This window comes from Cavia porcellus, unplaced genomic scaffold, assembly GCF_034190915.1.
Source record: "Cavia porcellus strain 051 isolate PalLab524CR breed Dunkin Hartley unplaced genomic scaffold, mCavPor4.1 scaffold_33, whole genome shotgun sequence".
NCBI classification, from domain to species: Eukaryota; Metazoa; Chordata; class Mammalia; order Rodentia; family Caviidae; genus Cavia; species Cavia porcellus.
Genome location: NW_026947516.1, coordinates 18497573 through 18519554, shown reverse-complemented (window position 1 = coordinate 18519554; position 21982 = coordinate 18497573). Strand labels below are relative to the sequence as shown.

The window sequence follows — 21982 nt, the reverse complement described above, 5'->3', positions numbered from 1 at the left end:
GCGCTCAGCTGCCTGGGCGGGCTGGGAGGCGCGGGTTGAAAAGTCTCGTTCCAAGTTTGGAGAGAGAGAGAAGAGCGCCTCAGACCTCAGTACCCGCGAGCGGGGAGGAGGCAGGAGGGAAGGTTACGCGTCTGGGGTACACCCAGACGGCAAGACGGACCGCCGGCTTTGAGAGACAGAGGTTTGTGACGCGCCTGAAAAAGGCAGGAACCCCAGCGGTCAGGCTGCTGTTGGTCAGTGAGAGGAGTCCGAGGAGGCAACGAGGGGCGAACGACCCGACGCAAGATGGCGAGTAAAGAAAGTAAGAGGCCCTGTGGGGCGGCGCGCGCCGGGGGTGTTGGGGGCGGCCAGCGCGCGAGGCCGCAGCACGCGCGGGTGAAAGGCGCGAATTGGCGTGCGGAGCAGGGGGGCGGGGCCGGGCGCGAGGCTGGGCGCGCGCCTCGAGGGGCCCGCGCGGGATGGGGCCGCTGCACCGAGGACTCCGAGCGCTTCCGGAGTCGGGAGTGGAGCCCAGAACGGGACCTCCAGCCCCCTCTGCGGCTCTGGTCCCTTCAGCGACCCGGGCCCAGGGCGGAGGCCATCACCGCCGAGAAGCTAGCTAGGCAGCTTCTTCCGCGCGTGCTCGGCACCCGCCTCCGGGTCGCGGCCCTTGTCCGGGGGCTCCGAGGCCCGCCGGCCTATGGCTGCCGACGTGGGCGTCGTGGGAGCCGGGGCCTCTCCAGGCGGGGGATGCGGGAAGCGGGCCTGTGGGTTTGGGCAGCACGTGGACCTGCCTTCCCGTGTGGGTGGTGGAGCCCCTTTCCGCACAAGTCGTCATTTTAGAACAGGTGCGAGCAGCTGTACCAGGCGAAACAATCTAGATGTCCATGCAATTAATGACCCAGTTCGGCATGCATGGGAGAGGTATTGATCTCGAAAGCGGAAAAAATAAGCTTCCTGGACTTAGCGTTCTCTCCACGTTCTGGAAGAGTAGTTGTTTGAGTTCACGTTATAGAAAAATAAAAAGGAAAAGTAGGTTAGGTGTGGCTATCTCGAGGTGACCTCCGGTGTCTGTGTACAGATTCTGCCGTCGTTCTTTCTCAGCCGCTTAATTGTGTGGGCTTTCTCCAAATTTCAGTGTTTGAAGATACTGTGGAAGAGCGAGTCATCAACGAAGAATATAAAATCTGGAAGAAGAATACACCGTTTCTGTATGACCTGGTTATGACCCATGCTCTTCAGTGGCCCAGTCTTACCGTTCAGTGGCTTCCTGAAGTGACTAAGTAAGGGTTTCTAGCAACTTTTTTCCATAAATTTAACTGTCATTTTGAATTTCCTACATTTGGTATTAAATGCCTGAGAGTATAAGCGTGGAATCAGCCCTTGGATGAGGTGGCAGGTGGTTTTTATTTTCAATACTTTAATGATTTGTAAGATGATTCTGACATATAATGTAAAGGGGAGAATCTGCTGTGAGATTAAGGATGTTTGTAGAAAATGTTGAATATATTTGACGTTGTTTGCGTGCAAACGTTGATCTTTATCGTGCCAGACTTCAGACTGAGGCCTTTCTTTTACTGTATTGAAAAATGGCATACATACAGAAAAGTATGTAAGTATGTGACTTAATGAATTTTTGCAAAGGCAACTGACATCCAAAGTGAAATACATTTTAATAGGCAAAAAAGGGAAAGAATTTGGCAGCAACTGACCAGAGAAAAGATGATACTAGTTTATAGCAGTGGCGATGAACTTACGCACACAGGCTGCAGTGGGTTGTTTGCTATCACTGAAAGCTCTAAAAGGTTTGCCTTGACTGGTATAGCATGGAATACGGTTTGACATTGCTGTTGATTTTCTGGAGTGTTCTTTTCGGGCAGTTTTGCAGTTACTGGGCAACGCAGAGCAAAACCTGACAGTCAGGAGTTTTATGGTCTATTATTTGAGCCCCTGTAACAGTACAGTGTTGTAGGTATGTTTTTCATCGTTGATCTACAGTTGAAGAAGGCAGTTGAAGGGTTAAGTACAGTACCATACACAAGATACACGGCTGATAATTGTTGCTAGGGCTTACAAATCTGGGTGTGTACACTTGGACTTTACCAACCCAGACCATTTGGCTCCAGAATGAGGCAGCGTGTGCATTAAGACTACCTTTCTTACAGGGTTATACCATTTCTAATAGGAACTTGGCCATGTACCTTATTATTATTATCATCATCATTATTTAGTTTTTTGGAATTTTGGTTGGGGGAGGTTGCTTTTGTGTTTTTGAGACAGGGTCTTGTGCAGTTCAGGCTGGCCTCATACTCTTGCCAGCTCTGTCTCAGTCCCCCAAGTGCTGGAATTACAGATATACCCCCACCACACCTAGCCACGTGGCTTAAAAGTTTACTAATTTTGTATATCTTGAATTTAAATGAGAACTGACTCAAACTCTTAACATGGAAAGAGGATTTTGCAGCAAATTATAAAAATAAGCTAGTTTTACATAAAATAATTTTTGTAATGACTGGATACAATACTTGAGTGTTGTCTTACAGATAGGAGCTTATATTGCAGTTCTGAAAAAAATACATGAAGAAATGTACAAATGTGGGACTAGTCTTGAAGAGCTAAATAATGGAGACTTCTAGGCATTAATTTTTTGAGTTTTTTTATTTGGTATGGAAAGTCAAATTCAGGGCCTCAAGTGCTCTACCACTGAGCTGTGACCCAAGTTGTAGACGTGGACTTTTTCAACTACTTAAGAGATTTAAAAATAGATTGGCTATCATCCTATACTCTAGGGCTTTCAGGTTCTGGCTTGGAGCTTTATGTGTGTTTGCCTCTTTTTGTTTTCCTGTTAAGCAGATTTAAAATTATTAATATTTTGGATCTTTCTGACCTACTGTAACAGTAAAAAAGAGCTCCGGGGCTTTAAAGTCCAGAGACCTGGGTTTGAATCCTGCCCCCTGCTTATTAGCTTTGCAAACTAGGACAAGTTAGGCAATTGCTCTGCCAGGGTTGCCTAGTCCGTGTTAAGTGGAGATATTGGTAACACGATGCCTATCTTTGAGGGAATTAAATAAGATCCCTTGTAGTAAATGCCTTGGTAGCATAAGAACAAAGTAAGTGGTGACTGATGCTGGTTTTCCCATCCTTTCCTGGTTCAAGAATAATATGTAAGGATTTAAATAAGTTTCCTTTGAATTTCAATTAAAGCTAATCACTGAAATTTTCTTTAAAGGTTGCCTGTAATTATTTTGCTTACATTTTAAAAAATGATACAGGCTGGGGCTGGGGATTTAGCTCAGTGGCATAAACGCCTGCCTTGCAAGTGTGAGGTCATGAGTTCAATCCCCTGTATCCCCCCCAAAAATACAGGCTGATTATCCTTTATCAAAGGTGATTGGGACCCAGAGGTGTTTCAATTTTGGATTGAGAGGGTATTTTCATAAACTTAATGAACTATCTTAGGATTGAAACTCAAGTCTAAGCACAACATTTATGTGTTTCATATATACCTGTAAACATAACCTGAAAGTAATTATATACAGTATTTTTAGTGTGCCTGTGTTTTAATTGCAACCAGCCACATGAAGGTCAAGTGTGGAATTTTCCACATAAGGAATCATGTCAGCCCTCAACAAATTTCCCATATTTCACATTTTTGGGTTAGGGATGTTCAGCCTTTTTTCTGTATGTTCATCTTACTCCAGATGGATTACTTTTATGTTAAACCTTGTGAGTTTAGATAACTAATTAAATTATATATTGTGGAATTTTCTGTACAGAGAGGTTGTGGGATTAAGTTGTGGGATATTCAGTGGCTCAGAGAATGCAAGAAAATGCCAAGCATCCCGCATTCTTGGATATTATGAACTGCTATGTGGTGTTTTGCAGGGTTCCTTTTGCGTATAAAGAGACTATGGTTGTGTTTTATTGCCAGATAAAGAATAGCAGAAATGCTGGCTGTTCTACAGCCTGGTGCTTTGAGGAACTGATCCTTTTCCATTCCCTATGACCTTCTGCCCATATTTAATGTGCTGTAGAGTACTTGGACTTTCTGAGGTGTTGTCCTTAAATCAAGTTAGGTAATTGTCCAAATAATTGATTTGGTTTTTAGAAATGTTATAAATTAGTTGTTAATTCATAATTCATCTGTTAAATAATTTCTTCTATATTGTGACTAATTCTCTACAGAAACTGCTTTGTAATTTTTCAAATTCAGGCAATATAGAAGTACACAGAGTGAAAAAAATTTCCCCTTTTGCACTCCTCACTCAGATGGCATGTCAAGATCTTAATCTTTTTTTTTATTTTAATTTTTTTTTGTCTTTTTCTTTTTTATCAGTACCAGGGATCGAACTCACGACTGCCTGCTTCCAAGGCAGGTGCTTATGCTGCTTGAGCTAAATCCCCAGCCCCCTTTTTTTTATTTTAATGGACGCAAGTTGTTCACCTGACTTTTTAGTATTTGTTAAAGGCTTTTTCTTATCTTCATGCTTACATACACTCCTTTTTAAGGGCTCTATAGAATGCTATTTATGGATACAGTTAATGTCACCAATTCTTTATTGATGGATACGTTGGTTTTCATTCTTTTGCCTACTGCAAACAGTATGGTTGCAGATAATCTTGTAAGAGAGCCTATTTTGTGATGGGGCAAATTTCCCGGCAGTGGAGTTATTGGGTCAAAGGCTTCTGGCACTGAAGAGGGATAGGCTGTTTCGCCTTTTGTAGTTTCTGCAGTCTTTAGGTGTGTCCTGTGTTTGAGGAAAGTAATGACTATTGATTAATTTAGGAAAGCAGACTGGGTCTTAATGATTGAGGTAAAAGGATTTGTTGTTAAAAAAAAATCCTGTGTGATAATGTAGGAGAAACTAGAATTACTGACTTGGAGACAAGGAGTTTTTAAGATCCTCTAGTCTACTTAGGACTGTGCTCCTTAGAAAGGTCCTGTAAACCTGTCTACTTGTGATTTTTACCTATTGGTCTTAGTTTTTCTGCTTAACCCCACAAGCAGAGTCACTTTTTGTTGTGGTTCTGTGCCTGACCCCCCCACACACACAGCAAGTCACTTATGTCAGCCCTAAAATTGTTCCTATGCTGCCTTCTTTCAAGTACTGTACTCATATTTTTCTGTTTCTTGATACACATTTAAATTCCTTTTTAAGCCACTATTTCTGTAAAGATTTTATTTTGTCTGAATCTTCCTATATTCCTTACTGGAACCTAATTTTATTTTTGGATTTTTGAGACAGGGTCTCACTATATAGTTCAGACTGGCCTTGAACTCCCAATCATTCCTCCTACTTCAGCCTCCTGAGTGCTGGAATTACAGGCATGTGCCGCCATGCCTGGCTTAAATTATTTTTTCTTGATAGCATAGCCACCCACTGTGTATATATCAACTAAGACTGAGGAGACTGTGCTGTTCAGACTGGCCTTGAATTCACTGTGTAGTGCAGGCTGGCTTCAAACTCGTGATCATTCCTCCTGCCTCAGCCTCCTGAGTACTGGGATTGCAGGCATGCACCACCATACCATGCCCAGCAGGCTATCTGTTCTGCTTTGTTTGTGCATTCTTTTACAATAAGGCAAATTTTCATTTTGTATTTATTAATAATTACGTACTAAAAGTAACATTCAAACCCTCTTTTAAAAAACATACTGGCTCCTGTAGGGTGTCATGGTACATGCACATCTGTAATCCCAGTACTCGGGAGGCTGAGGCAGGAGAATCACTGTGAGTTCAAGGCAAAAAGCCTAAACTACATAACATGACCCTGTCTTTCAAAAAAAAAAAACTGTCTCCTTTGTACAACTGAAACTCAGTAGCCAACAAATGGCTTGACCTGGCTTAAGTTAAGAGGTACAGTATAGAGGGTGGGACCTAGAGCACAGTGAGAATTGCTGTTCTAGGGAAAGCATTATGGATTGATACTAGTACAAAAATCACCCGATTGCTCCAAAAGGCACTGGCAAGCTCTTCAGTTTCAAGGAGCTTTTCCACAGAACAAGGGAACAGAATGCCCCGTGCTAAAACTAGGATTGCACATTTCATAAACTTGAGGCATCACAAACACAAGATGTTTCATATTATGCCATTTATATTTATGGCCTTTTTTTTAAGTGAAGAAACTGATATCCAGGAAAGGTTGTGATATAAGCAGTTGGATATACCTAATTTTAGCCTCAGCCAGGTTTTAAAAAAAACCCAGTTTACTTGACTCACCCATTTCCATTCTACTTTGTTGCTTCTCATTGGGAAATCATAACATCTAGCATATTAAGGTGGGAATAAAGGTGGAAGATACATGTTAGGTGAGAAGTCCGGATATGTAAGGAAGGGGATTTGTGATGGTCTCCTGCATGAAGATTTGTGTTTACTTCTTAGAATGCTGCTCTAGAAAATCTGTATTCACATTGATAGTTGAGGCAGCAGAGGATGGATATTTAGGTAAGAAGCAAGCCCTCTGTGTATTGTAGTTAGAATGTTTCCTTACATTTGCACATATGGGGACTGAAATGTTGATAACAGGGAGCAGCAGGTATGTAGTTGATGCTCAGTATATGTTTGTTAAAAAAATTTTAATGTATTCAAGGAACTAGACTAAACTTATTAGCAACTGAAGATTTTCTGTAGGATTCATGTGACTGGCTTTTTGTCTTAAACAGGCCAGAAGGAAAAGATTATGCCCTTCATTGGCTGGTGCTGGGGACTCACACATCTGATGAGCAGAATCATCTGGTGGTTGCTCGAGTCCATATTCCCAATGATGATGCACAGTTCGACGCTTCCCACTGTGACAGTGACAAGGGTGGTAGGTATTACATGTATTCCAGCATCAGTGTCAGAAAACATGCCTCTTTTAAAGAATGTGCTACTAAAAATTTGAACTGTTAGCTTTCGGCTCAGCAGTGTAACTTCTAGTACTTTATTCTACAGAACTACTCACATTCACATTATTTGCAGGATTGAAAAATTAAGATCAACCTAGCTAACTAGATGTTGATTCTTAGGAAATTGGTTAGACACATTGTGGTATGTTTGAAATGCTGCACAGCAGTTAATGAGAAAACTGTATATATGCTGGTATGAAGGTATCCAAGATACAGTAAATTAATAACTGGTGTGTGTAATTACAATGTATTTTGGTAAAAGTATTATGTGTTGATGTATTCATAGAGAAAAATTAGTAGATGTATACCAAACCATTAATGGTGGGATTGTTTTGTTTTTGTCCCTTTTTTTGATACTGTGGATCAAATTCACAACCTTGTGCTTGCCAGATAGGCACTATGTTGCTGAGCGGTTTCGCCAGCCCTGTTTTTGTCTTTTTGAGACAGGGTTTCACTGTACAGTTAGGCTGGCCTGGAACTTGCAGTAATCCTCCTGCCTCAGCTTCCTGAGTGCTGGGGTTACAGGCATGTGCCACCACATCAGTAGGTTTTTAAAATATCAGCACTCCTGTTTTGATATCCCATGGCCACTGTGAATTTGATGGTTTCGCTAGAATGACTCAAAAACCTCAGTAGCAAATTATACTTACAGCTAAATTTCGTTATCATAAAGAACACAGAACAAGTGCAGCAGGAACAGGATGTACATTGGTGAGTTCAAGGAGGTCTGGCACCAGTCCCATCCAAGCCACACAGGATGTGTTTTCTCTCTGGCAGCAAGCTGTAGGGATGTGTAGAATCTCTGCCTGGGGGGAGCCTCTACAACTCTCAGGGTCTGAGGTACTCCTGGAGACTAGTTACCCAGACGTGGGCTGCTGGCAGGCAGCCATGAGAGTTCAAGTACAGGACACCAGTAATGAAAGCAGTTGCACACAATCAGTCTTGATATTTGTGCAGAACAGCCCTGCCAGTCGGGTACAGCATGGTCCATTGCTCCAGGTATGTCCCACAGACGCATCAGTAACAAAGAACATTCTGAGATCTGTGTTCCCTTACTGTGCCAAGAGTCAGTAATGGTCCCAGTGTCCCTCAGAAGTGTCTCAGAAATGCACAGCCTGAGTCACCAAGACCTCCCAGGTGAGTGACTCTTTCATGGCTTCAGGTCATTTTTGGGTTTTTTTGTTTTGTTTTGTTTTTGTATTTTAGGAAAAAGGGGGATTTTTAGGGTATTTTTTGGTTTTTTTTGAGACAAGGTCTCACTGTATAGTTCAGGTGGGCCTTGAACTCATTACGTAGCCCAGGCTGACCTTAAACAATTACAGCAGTTTGTCTGCCTCAGCCTCCCAAATGCTGGGATTACAGGTGTGCAGCACGACTTCTGGCTATGGCCAAACATTTTTTTGGGTTTGAGAAAGGAAAGCCCTGTGTTCACAGTAAATTGTACTTGTAAACCTAGCTTTTCAAATTTTATTTTTAATTTTGTTTTTCTTGAGACAAAGTCTCCTTTGTTGCCTAGGCTTGTCTTAAACACGTGGGCTCACACTCTCCTGACTATCGGCATGGTCTTCCTTTGCCTATAGCAGGAGGGGTAATCCTGAAGGTTGAGCCATTCTTTTTTGGACAGAACTGAAAGGGAAAGGGCTGGGAGGGAAATGGATGATGTTACATATGTCTATATGACAGTTGTGGGCAGAGGAGCTTCAGAGTAATTGAAAAAGTTATAGGAGTTTCTACCCACACTGAAATAGTTATGTTTGCTGCAGCAGAATGGCTAGAGATGCTGATACTGAGATATAGAAGCCAGAGCTCATTAATCCTTCCACAGACAGCTAACTAAAACTAAAATGATTTCCTTCCTTTTCTATGTGTTTTCTCCAGGCCACTGATTTGGGGTTGGGTTTGTTTTGTTTCATTTTTTGAAACAGGGTCTTACTATGTAGCCCAGGCTGAACTCTGACTCAATGGTGATCATCCTGTGTCAGCCTCTCAAGTGCTGGGATTACAGGCGTACACCACAATGCTCAGTACAGGCCATTTTTTGTTATACTACCTGCCTGGCTCCATTAGGCATTTGAACTCTGACCCAAGACGTAGGGCAAACTAGAAAGCAATGTACAAAGAAGCATTGTGAGTAAGAAATAACACAATTACAGTGTGAAGCCTGATAACTTTTCTTAAGCCTCAGCAAACTATTCAAGTTTTATCTACAAGTACAAAAAAGAAAATGTTGTTTGCTATATAGTATCTGCTTAGATGGTCTCTATGCACAGTCTTTCTGCTGATATCTTGCTGCTTTTCAGAAGTTATCTTTCTTTTTATGCAACTATGATATTTTAAGGCCCGTTTCATGACTATAACACTACAGCCTTATTGACCTACCAGATTGGGAGATTAGTACCCTTGTTTTAACCTTACCTAAGCAGTTGCCAGCTAGACCTGTGTATGTCTGTGTCTGTGTCTGTCTTTCTGTCTTGGGAGCAGATAGGGGTTAGCATGCTTTTGGTTTGAGAATATTTCTGACTTCAAACTTAGGAGTGTAAGCTATTACTCCTGAGAATAATATCTTGACTTTTTTGTAACAACCATGTCAAATGAGTTGAACTGAAAAAAAGTTCTTTATTATGTGGTGCTTTGAAATTTTTTTGTGAATAACCATATCTTCACAACTGAAAGAGGCCAGTTTTTAATTGCCTTAAGTCCAAAATGGAACTGAATCAACTTACATAAGGTAGCTATCAATATTTTCTATTGTAAATGGGCTTTGAGAATAAATTAAATTCCAAGTGGCAGACCCACATTTTGGGGGTTTGTGTTTTGTTTTGTTTTTGTCTATCTCATAAATTTATGTTGTATTCTGTTAGGATAAAATCTAGTAGGTTAAATGACATTTCGATTTTAATCCTAAGTGTATGTGTTTCTTTTTCCTCCCAGAATTTGGTGGTTTTGGTTCTGTAACAGGCAAAATTGAATGTGAAATTAAAATCAATCATGAGGGAGAAGTAAATCGTGCCCGTTACATGCCACAAAATCCTCACATCATTGCTACAAAAACACCATCTTCTGATGTGTTGGTGTTTGACTATACAAAACACCCTGCTAAACCAGGTATGTAGTAATAAAGGCAGCCCAGTACTTAAACATTTTTCTTGACTCAAAATAGACTGTAAGGTTTAAAAATTGTTTTTGGGGCCTCCCATAACCATTCTCAGGTGATTTGCTCAAAAGATCCAGCAACAGATTATCCTCACAGTTGAGGGTTATTATAGCAAAGGAGCCAGAACAAAAGAGGAAAAAGACACACACACAGCAGGTGAAGTCCAGGGAGTTCAGGCCGGGCTTCCGTGTCCTTCCTCTCCTGGGACGCAAGGACGCATGCTGTTTTGCTAGCAACAAATAGAAGCATGTGCCCAGCGAAGCCTTTGTGAGTGCCAAGGTCTGGGTTTTTCTTGGAGGCCTGGTCACATGGGTACATCCTGCTCTGTGACTGGTCTCACTAATGAAAATGTGAGACCCTAGCAGTGAAGCCAGATGCACCTTGATTCTTGCTGCAAGTCTTGACAAGTTGCTGCAGCATGCCCCACTGCTTTGGGCATACACAGCTTTATCAGACAGTGACACAAAGAACCTTACAGAGGTCACGTTCTCGGATTGGCCAAGAGTTGTTGATGGTCGCGGGCTACCTTAGAGACATGCAAGGCCTGAGTGACCCAACCTGCTGTGCTAGGAATACTTCTGAAAATTGATCAGGGGTTGGGGGTGGGGCTGCCACTACTCATATTTGCAGGTAGCTAGTTGGTGTTTCTGTGGTGGAAATAGTACTAGGTTTTCTAAAGAAACCAGTCATTTAATGGTTGTGAGGCACAGTTTGCATCAAGTATTTAAAAGCAAGCAAAATAAAGAGCCTTTCAAAGTGATTGTGTGCCAGACCAAGTCCTTAACTCGTGTGAATTTCTGTTAAGCTCCCTCAATGGAGGAGTGACAGTTTGCTCTCACCAGTTCTGATAAACAGATAATAACTTAGTAGTTAATGTATTTCTTTTCTCCTTAGACCCAAGTGGAGAATGTAATCCTGATCTTAGGTTAAGAGGTCACCAAAAGGAAGGCTATGGTCTTTCCTGGAATTCTAATTTGAGTGGACATCTCCTAAGTGCATCCGACGACCATGTGAGAAATGTGTTCTTCCTAATCTGCTCATAGACTGAGAATTGAAATGTCACAAGACAGCTCTGCACTAAGGAGCACTACATAGATGAACAGTTTTCTGAGATAACACTTGATGATTTGTGATAATGTTTTCCCGGGTTCTAGAGCAGTGGCTTTTCAGACTGCTCTGTTGGAGGCTTAGGGTTTCATAAAGCTTTCTTTTATTTTTTAAAAAATTTCAACTCTTAAGCTGGGTGTGGTGGCACATACCTGTAATTCTAGCACTTGGGAGACTAAGGCAAGAGGATTGCTGTGAGTTCAAGGTCAACCAGAACTATATAGTGAGGCCTTGTCTCAAAAAACAAACAAAAATTTCAACTCTTTAATTTTTGCAACACTAGGGATCGGTCCTGGGGTTTCATGCTAGGCAAGTGCTCTACTAGTTATAGCTGCAAGTCCCTCACAAAACTCAAAAGCATTCTTGAGATGGAAGGAAGGGTGTGCAAAAGACCTCACATTATTTTAAGAGGATCTCTGGACCTTTATAATGGAAACTGTATAAAACATTTATGATATGTGTTTTTAAAGTGTACAGCTGAGATTTTACTATATTCAAAGTTCCACAACAATTGCTGCTAATCCTAGAATATTTTTATCAAATACTCCAAAAGGAAATTGTGTACCTATGAAGGCAGTCATTGTCTGTTTCCCTTCCCCCAGCTCCTAGGAACCAGGAATTTATTTTGTCTAGTATTCTGGATTCACATCCAAAGTGAAGTCATATACTATGTGATCTTTTCTGTCTGACTTTCACATGTTTTCAGGTGACATCACTTCTCCTTTCATTTGTAGCTGGTGTATATATACCACAGTTTGCTAGTGGATGTTTGTGTTGTTTTTAGTTTGGGGCTATTTTGAGTGATGTGAACATTAGTGTACCAGTCTGAATGTTTTCATTTCTCTTGGGTGATCACTAGGAGTAAAGTTTCTGGTTCATGTGCTAACACTGTGTTTTTGCTTTTTGAAGAACTGCCAAACTTTCATGAGCAGTTACTCATTTTATGTTGCCACTAGCAACACTTGAGTGTTCCCTTTTCTGCACACCCTCACCAACACTTGTCTTTGTGTTTATAGCCCTCTTAGTGTGAACACATTGTAGATTTGATTCGTACTTATTCTATTAACCTGATGACATTGAACATCTTTTCTGTTTATTGGCCATTTGTGTACATCCTTTGGAGAAATACATTTTCAAGGCATTTGTCCATTTTTTAAAAGATCTTTTCAGTCTTTTGTGGAGAGGTGGACAAGGTCTCTGTTGTGCTGGCCTTGAATTTGTGACACTCCTGCCTCAGCCTCCAAAGTAGCTGATAAAATAAAGTGTGCCATCATCATACCCAGCTGATTTTGCTATCTTATATTGAGTTATAAGAATTCTTTATGTATTCTAGCTACAAGTCTTGTAGGATATGTGATTTCCATTCTTTGGATTGTCTTTACTTTCTTGTTTTGTTGAAATACAAAAATTTTTAATTTGGTCTAGTTAATGTATTTCTAAAATTTTTTCACTTGTGCTTTTGGTTTTATATCTAAGAGGCTTATTGCATAATCCCATGTCACAAAGATCACATCTGTGCTCTTAAGAGTTTTAGCTCTTAGATTTAGGTCTTTCATCCATTTTGAGTCAATTTTTGTTTATGCTTTGAGATAGGGGTCTCACTTATTTTGCATGTGATAATCCAGTTTTCCCAGCACCAGTTGTTGAAAAGTAATTTTTTGCCTATTATCTTGTTACACTTAATGTAAAACATTAATAGTTAAAAATACCACACAATTGGAAAACAGTTTTGTTCATTCATTGTACATTAAAATAGCATTTTCACTGCCAACAGTCCTGTATCCTCTTGTGGACCTTTACTATAAGAGAAAGGCATTTGATATGATTTCAGGAAAAAACAGAAACATTTCTGGGCCTTCTGAGAGCTCCAAAAGCTTGACTACAGTTATCACTTGTCTGCTTCATAAGAGCAGATTGCTTGCCTTCTAACTTAATATCTTCCTGTTCCTAAAACATGGCCTTTCTGTCTTTGTTGGTGGCCATTCCTGTTAAGTGTTTGGAATATCTGAAACATAAATGCCTTTCAAAATTCTCTAGTTACACACAGCCAAAACCAACTCTGAATTAATAGAAAAAGAACTCAAAAGGGCAGTTGGTAGGGGAGCTCGATAGGTTGCTATGATGGCTGGAGATCAAGGCTTTATACCCTTCCTAAAAGAGGAAGGCCAGATCCACAACCCAAATCAGGCCAGTGAGGATTTCATTGTTCCCATACCCCCATCATGAACAGCTTTTCCCATCTTCACAACTCAAGGTCTGGGGGCACTCACGAACTGTTGTCACGTTCCGGTAGCTCAGCTTTCAGAGGCATGGAAACAAGGTTCTGCTTCTCTGCAAGATAGTGACAGTGGGCTCAACTCAATAACCTCCTTACCGGTGCCTTTTGAAGACACCAGCCTGATGTGTCCCAAGGGATCCTGAGGCCATGCATAGTGCTGAGCTCAGGCTCTGTCTTTGGTGGGAGCAGGGGTAGAAGGTAGCAGCCCTGCATACCCTCTCCTCAGGTGTGTGTAAATTGTACCTCAGAGTACATAACATAAGAGCTGCATGTATTGTATTTAAGTGCTTGTTGCTGGTGTAGGTCTATTACACACCTATAATCCCAGCTACTCAGGAGCTAAAGGAAAAGGATCACAATTCAGGACCACCCTGGGCAATTTAGCAAGGCTCTGTCTTAGAAATTATAAAGGGCTAGGGTATAGCTCAGTGGTAAAGCACCCCTGGGTTCAACTCCCAGCACCACCAAAGAGAAAAAAGCATTTTTGTTCCTTGGAAAATAGGTACTTCTGAGAAGTAGCTTTATAACAGCAACCTGTTCTTACAGGAAATTGGTTTAAGGAGCTGGGGGTATAACTCAGTGGTAGAGCACTTGCCTAGCATGTGCGATCTCTAGCACCATGGGGGAAGCTAAGTGGCTTAAAAAGAGATGGGGTTAATGCCAGTGGAATTCCAATTTTATTTCAACACACTCAGCATGAGTTACTTCCTTTATGCTAATGACTGAGAATCATTGCTCTATAGTTAAAATTTAAGACTTTGCTCTTAATTCATTGTGATTGTCAAGATAAAGCCTTGAACATGAAGCCTCATGAACTGTAGGCTGCTGTGATCTTTGAGGCCTGAGGAAGTCCATGATCTCCCTTGGACTCCACTGATAGTGGGGGAACGTACCATGGAGACAGGTGTGCAGACCCCAACCATTGACCTCTGGAGCAAAATGGGGGTGGGTGTTCCTCACAGGATTATGACACTGCCACACTGCCTCATGTCCAATAGCTCCTGCCAGGAAACCAGACTTGTCCAAGGGGCTTTTGTTTTTTAAGGAATGTTTTCATTTTCATTCCCAACCTTCACAGCCCAGTGTGAAGTTTTAAGATGTGCATTGTTAGTCAGTGGCTATTGAGCTCCTGGCTTTGTGTCACTGACCATTTAATGTACATAGGTAGCAACTCCAACCCAGTGTCCCTTAGCTACCACCATACTTGATCTCCCCCAGTGTAGTTCTCTTACCCTGTGCATCTCCCATCATGGAGTTTGCACCCACACATTCTTCTGCTTGTATTTCCTCTCTATTTCTAATTTCTACCTAGTGTTATTTTTAATGAAGATATTAAATAAGGTGTTGGCCTTTAAGACGTAGTGTCTTACAGCTTTTGTCTTTGTTTTTCTTCTCCTCCCTCAGACTGTCTGCCTGTGGGATATAAATGCAGGACCAAAGGAAGGCAAAATTGTGGATGCTAAAGCAATCTTTACTGGCCACTCGGCTGTTGTAGAGGATGTGGCCTGGCATCTGCTACATGAGTCCTTGTTTGGATCCGTCGCTGATGATCAGAAACTTATGATGTATGGAGGAGAGTTCAGTGGGGTTTTGCTAGGTGATCTGAATGACCATTGGTGATTGTGGTAGACTGCTTTGATTGCTTTTTAAAGCTTAAAAAGCTTTAGGTGAGGTATAATAGACATAGAATAAACTGCACAGCCTTTATTGTATGTTAACAGCCTTTTTACATGAGACTTACTATGCTGTATGGATGAACTGCTTTAAATAAACAGCTATGTAAGGGTGAAGGAAAATGAGTTGTAGTAATAAATAGCAGAATTGGGATCCTGGTGACCAGTTCACATTGGATGTTACAAAAGACAGTAATTCCATTGGGTCAAGGCTACAGAGCTAGTTGAATTCAACCACTTAGACACTTCTTGTTTCCTGAAGAAATGCTGTCTGAAACAAATGAGGCAAAATACTGAACTTGACAAGGCTATTCGGTTGTTACGTTTTTCTCTGCCAAATAGCCTCATTTTGTTATGTCTTGGAATTACAACAGTTCGTTCTTGAAGGGTTAGAAAATGTCATTTAGTGATGAGGTCTAGATTGCCAGCTCTGTATGATTGGTGTCTGAAGTGGGTGAGTGGAGCAGAGAGGCTGGTCCAGCAATGAGTATATGCAAAGTTTGGGGGACTTGGTGTCCTCCATGAGTTCTATGTGCCTTGTACCTCTGTTTCAGATGGGACACCAGGTCCAACACCACCTCCAAGCCCAGCCACTTGGTGGATGCACATACTGCCGAGGTCAACTGCCTCTCCTTCAATCCTTACAGCGAATTCATTCTGGCAACAGGCTCTGCGGATAAGGTCTCAGAAGCTCTTGCATATTTAGTATTTACAAAACTCAGATGTCTTACACATTAACCCAGGTATTTAAAAGATTCTGTGTAAAGCACAGAAATGAATTCATTTGTTTTTTCCTTCAGACGGTAGCTTTGTGGGACCTGCGTAACTTAAAATTAAAACTTCATACCTTTGAATCTCATAAGGATGAGATTTTCCAGGTACGTGACACTTCTGTTTGTATGTCTGGTGCAAAAACTGGCAAGGGTAAAGTTTTAAGTTTTTCCTTATCTATTGATGGTGGACATGGGCCTTTTTGTTTTTAATAAAGCCCCTCCTGATTCTGTCACATCAGTAAACTAGAGGAAACAACTTGGAGCTTTTTAAGAGGCTGTTAGTTCAGAACTAGAAGAAAAGCCACAACTAGCTTAAGTCAACTCCAAGGACTCCTCTAAGTTAAGTGTAGGAGTAGGCCCACTGTCAAGGAAAGGGTCTTGTGCTAGGTTTAACAGGGAATTGTGTAGGTTAGTGTACACTTGCTCGAAAAGTTGAAAGGCTTCTCGGGCTGAGTAAGTTTATTGGGAGCCCTAGCTGAGTTCCTTGGTGTACTGGGGAATGGACCTTCATGGGGGCAGGCTGGGGATTGGGCCCCCTATAAGCGTGTCTCAAAATGTGGAACAGGAGGCTGAGGCCTCTAGACTGAGAGATGGAGCTAGTGTGGGATGGGAAATATTACAGGTTAGAAGACCAGCACAAACTGAGGGATGGGAACTGTTTTACGTACATTCTTAGAATATCTGTTGCTAGGTCCACTGGTCTCCACATAATGAAACTATTCTGGCTTCAAGTGGTACCGATCGTCGCCTGAACGTGTGGGATTTGAGGTAATTTAGGATCTGGAGACAAGATACTGTGTGAATATTATGCTAATCTGGCAGGTTATATAGTAATTCATAAACTAGAAAAGCAGTTTGAGGCCTGGCATGGTGGCATGTGCCTATAGTCCCAGCACTCAGGCCAGGGATATAGCTCACCAGCACAGCACCAGTCTGGCAAGCATGATGTCATAAGTTCCATCCCTGGTGTCCTCTCAAAAAAAAATCCTAGCAGAAAGGTTGCTTCAAGTTCAAGGCCAGCCTGAACTGCATAGTGAGACCCTGTCTCAAAAAGACAAAAAGCAATTTGTTACTACCACTTCAATAACCCTAATATGAAAGTAATAAAATTTCAAGTACCTTTCTAAAGAGTCTTTGTTCTGTAAAATGGATGAGGCAGCAAATGGACCATGAACTCGGGGGGGGGAGCTCACACGCACAAACACGCACATCCAGGTAGTTGTAGTTTAGGCACCTACCGTAGAAAAGAATTGAAGGTGTTGGCTGCTCTCCTCTCATAGGAGCACATCAGCAGGACTGTTCTTGCTGAGGTCCTGTGCCATTTGCTCTCCTGTGATTTTATCTATTACTTCTACACATGGTAGCTCCCAACTGTAGCTTTTATAAGCTGGAGAGACCTTTGTAAACAGGACAAGGTGTCCCCTGCTGTGAGCCTTGTGTTCCCTGGGGTTCCCTGTAGTTTCTCTCTGCTCTGAGGAGAGCCAGCCATGGTGGCACATGCCTGTAATTTCAGCCCTCTGGGAGGCTGAGGCAGGAAGATTGCAAGTTCAAGCTCATCCTGGGCAACATAGCAACTTAGACCCTCCATCAAAAAATAAGGTATATGCAGCACCATGTGACAACCCTGGATTCAATCCCTAGTGCTCCCTAAAAAACTAGGAGTGGTAATGCATATCTGTAACCCCAGCAGCACTCAAGAGGCCAAGGCTGGAGAATCACTGCAAGTTCTAGGCCAGGCTGAAAACAAAATGAAGAAAGTCCCTTGGCTTCAGAGCTACTGAGTGTGCATTGAACCTTTGAAGCATTGATAAAGTGCCTTAGTTTGTAATTCCTTGAAGTGGACTAAATTGTTTTATGGGAAGGGAAAAAACAACTGTATTTTGACCTACTAACTGAAATTTTTAAAAAAAAACAACTCCCTGAAAACCTTTGATTTAGGACTAGAGTATATGTAGCATTTGCCTGGCATACATCAGACCCTAGGTTCAGTCCCCAACACCAAAAACATAAAATCATGTTTTAGCTTATATGTTCCACAGTTAATGTTGTTTTGTGGCCATATCTTTATAGACACATCCAGAGTAGTCATCAGGTTGCACTTCACACTCAGAATGCACAAAGCTGCATGTTTGCATGTAGATTGGGAGTGGGGGGTTTGAGACAGGATCTCACCATATAGTCCAGGCAGACCTCAGACTTGCAGTGATCCTCCTGCTTCAACCTCCTGAGTGCTGGAATTACAGATGGGTACCACCATGCCCTGCTCTATATGTTGGAGAAACTTGTGTTTTTATTATGAACAGTTCTTCATCTGCAGTTACAATTATGAATGGTGCTTTCTGTTTCCAGAAAGCAAGCATCCTAACAAGCTGCTCTCGGGTGTGCATGTGTTTTCGGGTAAATTTTCTGGGTGATACTGATCAGTGTACACTCTCGCTATGAGAATTTCCAATAAAGAAAGCATTCTCTCCTTTGTTAATAGTAAAATTGGAGAAGAACAGTCAGCTGAGGACGCAGAAGATGGGCCTCCAGAGCTCCTGGTAAGTTCTCTGCAAGGTGAAGTGTCCCATGCAGGGTGGGCTCTGTCAGTCATCCAGCCACTTAAGGCAAGGACAAGTCAGGCCAGCTCTCAAAGATGGTCTCAGAATGGAAGTCAGGCTGTTGCAGCCATTCAGCTCTAAAATTTATCCAAAATAGTAAATGGAACCCGCTTGCTTTTTACAAACGTTTCAGTAAAAGTTATTTGGACTGCTGGAAAATACTGAATAGTCATCTCTCACTGCAACCATATTCTATTGTGTGTGTTTTATTGAGGGAAGGCAGTCCTACTGCTGCTCACTGGGCAATATTTTATACCTTCTTCTAACAGGGTGGACAGTTGGTAATGACTGCTGTGTAAGTTCAAGTCACTTTTCTATGAAGCATTACCAGACTTAGCGATGGTTCCTTGTCGTTGCTCTGAATTGAACATTCGCCTCCTAGTCATAGGCAGATGGTCACTCAGCGCTCTGCGGCGTTTCATTTAGCTCTTCTGGCGCTGTTCATTTTTGGTCCACTTGTGCTTTTCTCACAGACATAAAAGGCAAAGGCCCACGGCTAAGCTGACAGAAGCTGCCAGGTCCCTCGGTGTGAGCCCCTGGGCCAGTGACAGCAAACCTCTTAGAACTTGCAGTGATCCAGATAACCCATGAGGTTCACCACCGCTGCCCTAGCCAGTCCCTTGCACTCCTTATTGGGCTGTTTCTGGGCATCAGGTGGCAGAAGTGGAACAGGCCTCAGCCAAAGTGGTATGGGCAGTGCACGCCAGTACAGCTGAGAGAGAAAGGTTTCCCAGTAACCTGGGCCATGAGCAGAAGGTAGAGTCTAAGTGCATTTACTCCACAGTGAGAGAGTGACTTGGAGATCTGCTTGTGAGGCAGTTTTATTATATTTTCTAGAAAACACATTGCTCCCAGCTACTTTTGTCCAGCTGTTTTCAGTTATTTTAGTGTTTTATTGTGATGTAATTTACATATAGTACAATTCACATAAAGTTTACAATTCAGTGGTTTTCAGTATATCCAGTGTTGTACAACCATCTCCACAAGTCAGTTCTAGGACGTTTTTTTTCTGCAAAAAATTCTGTTACTTGCCAGTGTGCTCTTCTCCCCAGCCCCTGGCAGGCCCTGATGTGTTTGTTTCTGTAGATCTTGTTTTGATGACTCCTATGTACATTGCAAGGCAGTGGTCTTAAAATAGTTTCACATGTGTACCCCTTCCAAGTATTTTCCAAAGCTCCCCCTCCCCCAACTCAGTTTCCAGAACAGGCACACTCCACAATATCACATACCCAGCCCTTTTTAAATTTTATTCTTGAGATTGGGTCTAAGTTGCCCACTTTGGCCTTAAAACTTGATATTCCTGCCTCAGCTCCCCAACGTGCTGGGATCATAAGCATCTGGTACCATGGCTGGGTCCATCTCAAATTTTAAACAGATACACTGATTAAGTCAGAGACACATTACATACACCCTAACCAGCAGACAGAGTCCTTGTTTTCCAAATAAACAGTCAAGTCAGACTTTAGCAGAAAGTGTGACTTGCCCCACTTCTAAGACAGTGTTAATATTTGTGTCCTTTCAAAGAACAAGTTACTTTGAATTCCAATTCAAAGATACATACAGAAGGTACAGTGCCTTCCCTTGAGATTTCTTCCTGAAGCAAATCAAACTGCCTTCCTTGCCATTTGTTTGCAATTTCTGGTTTTGAGGGACTTTGGAACTATAGCGCCCTGGGTGTTGCACACCTCAGGGTGAGGTGTTTTGTCTGGAGACTGAGGAAAGGTGAGGGCTATGCCTGGCAGTGCAGGAGGGCCCCAGAGCACCTGGTGTAGGAAAGTGTGTGAGAGCTCATCTTACACATGTGACTCACTGTGATGCAGTGGTGCATATTGTTTGTTAAGACCGGGTCTTGCAATGTAATTCAGCCTGGCCTTGAACTCACTATGTGTCTCAGACTGGCCTCAAATTTAAGGTGATCAGGCTGGAGATTTAGCTCAGAGGCATAAGCACCTGCCTTGCAAGCAGGCAGTCATGAGTTCGATCCCCGGTACTGATAAAAATGAAAAAGACAAAAAAAAATTTAAGGTGATCTTCCTGCTTCAGTCTCAGAGAGCTGGGATTATGGGCGTGGCCGGCGTGGCCAGCCTTGTTAGGGAAAAGGCTCTTGCTCTTTAGGGACACAGGCCAAAGAATGTTGGGGGGAAAGGTCCTGCCTCCAGCTAACAGACGTTCAGCATCTAGTGGTACATGCATTCAGGAACTCATGTTTACCAAGACTTTCTTCCTTTCCAGTTTATTCACGGAGGACACACTGCCAAGATTTCAGACTTTAGTTGGAACCCCAATGAGCCTTGGGTTATCTGCTCAGTGTCTGAGGATAACATCATGCAGATATGGCAAATGGTGAGCTGAAATTTTTTTCTCAAATGTGTGTTTTGTAAAGCAGAGATTTACCAGTGATATAATAGAAATATTTAAGTACTTGTTACACTAAATACTTGGAATATAAGGAAAATTCCCACTTGACAAGTCTCAGATTCAGCATTGGCACTTAGTCTGCCAGCCATAGCACCTGCTGTGTCGGGATAAATGAGCACATCTGTGTGCATAGATACACTTGGTGTCTACTGCAGTGTTCACTGGTGCCCTGGGGCCCTGGGGCCTTTGCATTGCTGCTGCTGTCTTCAGGTCCTTGAGTGTGTGTGAACACTGGCCTGGGAGGGGACTGAACGTGTGCAGTGGTGGCTTACAGCCTAAGCTGTATAAAGTGAAGCAATTACACTGAAAGGATGTTCTACAAACAAGAACTGAGTGTGTAGGGACTAGATATGTATGCAGAATCAGAGTGACAAGTAATTTTTAAGAACAGTGGCCTGCCTTTTTCTTGGTCGAACGTACAAAAAATGAAACTGATCAATTCCTGTCAAAATATGTCACAGACATTGTTAAAATCTGCATTGGCAGATTAACATTTATCTTTAGATGACTGTATGAAAACCTTGAGGAATTTTACCCGTGCATTTATTTGGTTATTGTCTCTAGGCTGAAAACATTTACAATGATGAAGAGTCAGATGTCACAACTTCGGAACTGGAGGGACAAGGATCTTAAAGTATGAGAGCTGTTTCTGTTCAATGTAATGCTACATGAATGCTTGATTTCTCAAGCGCCAAAACAGCATTGTATAGTGGGAAATGTTAAGTGGGGTGGCTTATGGCATTCTTGACCCTATGATTCTAGCACTTTCAAGTGAGCTGTTGCGTACTGTATCATATTGTAGTTATTAGGGAAGAAGGAATGTTGCTTCAGAAGGATTATCACGTTTTAAAATATAAGTAGCAGGGTACTGCCTTTGATTCAACTGTTCTAAGCCCTCGTTTTCTCAAACTTAAGTGCTTGCTATTCCCAAATATGCAAGGGTAACTTTTACACTTTTTCCTTCCAACACTTCTTGATTGGCTTTGCAGAAATAAAAGTTTTAAAATAAATTATCTTTTATTCTTATTCTTTTGGAAGCTGGGAGGATGGCTGTATGTACATGTAGTTCTCCCTTCTCTTGAATGGAAATGGGTAAAGTTGTACCTTTGGAT

General features: G+C 42.1%; 1 protein-coding gene across 1 annotated transcript; it reads left to right on the top strand.

Annotated features, from left to right (window-relative positions):
• Rbbp7 (RB binding protein 7, chromatin remodeling factor) lies at positions 1-21880 on the top strand. The gene is made up of 12 exons (XM_003463045.5): positions 1-301; positions 1118-1262; positions 6643-6788; positions 9799-9972; positions 10916-11031; positions 14811-14971; positions 15634-15760; positions 15880-15957; positions 16544-16620; positions 18335-18392; positions 20685-20795; positions 21435-21880. Exons 1-12 carry the CDS (start codon positions 286-288, stop codon positions 21501-21503), a joined length of 1278 nt encoding a protein of 425 aa, XP_003463093.1. The 5' UTR covers positions 1-285; the 3' UTR covers positions 21504-21880.
• The last annotated feature ends 102 nt before the right edge of the window (positions 21881-21982 follow it).

What these genes read in the sequence shown, in the direction of transcription:
- Rbbp7 (XM_003463045.5), top strand. An exon ending in TAAGTGCATCCGACGACCAT is followed by an intron (nt 11,032 to 14,810) that starts GTGAGAAATGTG and finishes CTCCTCCCTCAG; the next exon opens with ACTGTCTGCCTGTGGGATAT. An exon ending in ATAAGGATGAGATTTTCCAG is followed by an intron (nt 15,958 to 16,543) that starts GTACGTGACACT and finishes ATCTGTTGCTAG; the next exon opens with GTCCACTGGTCTCCACATAA.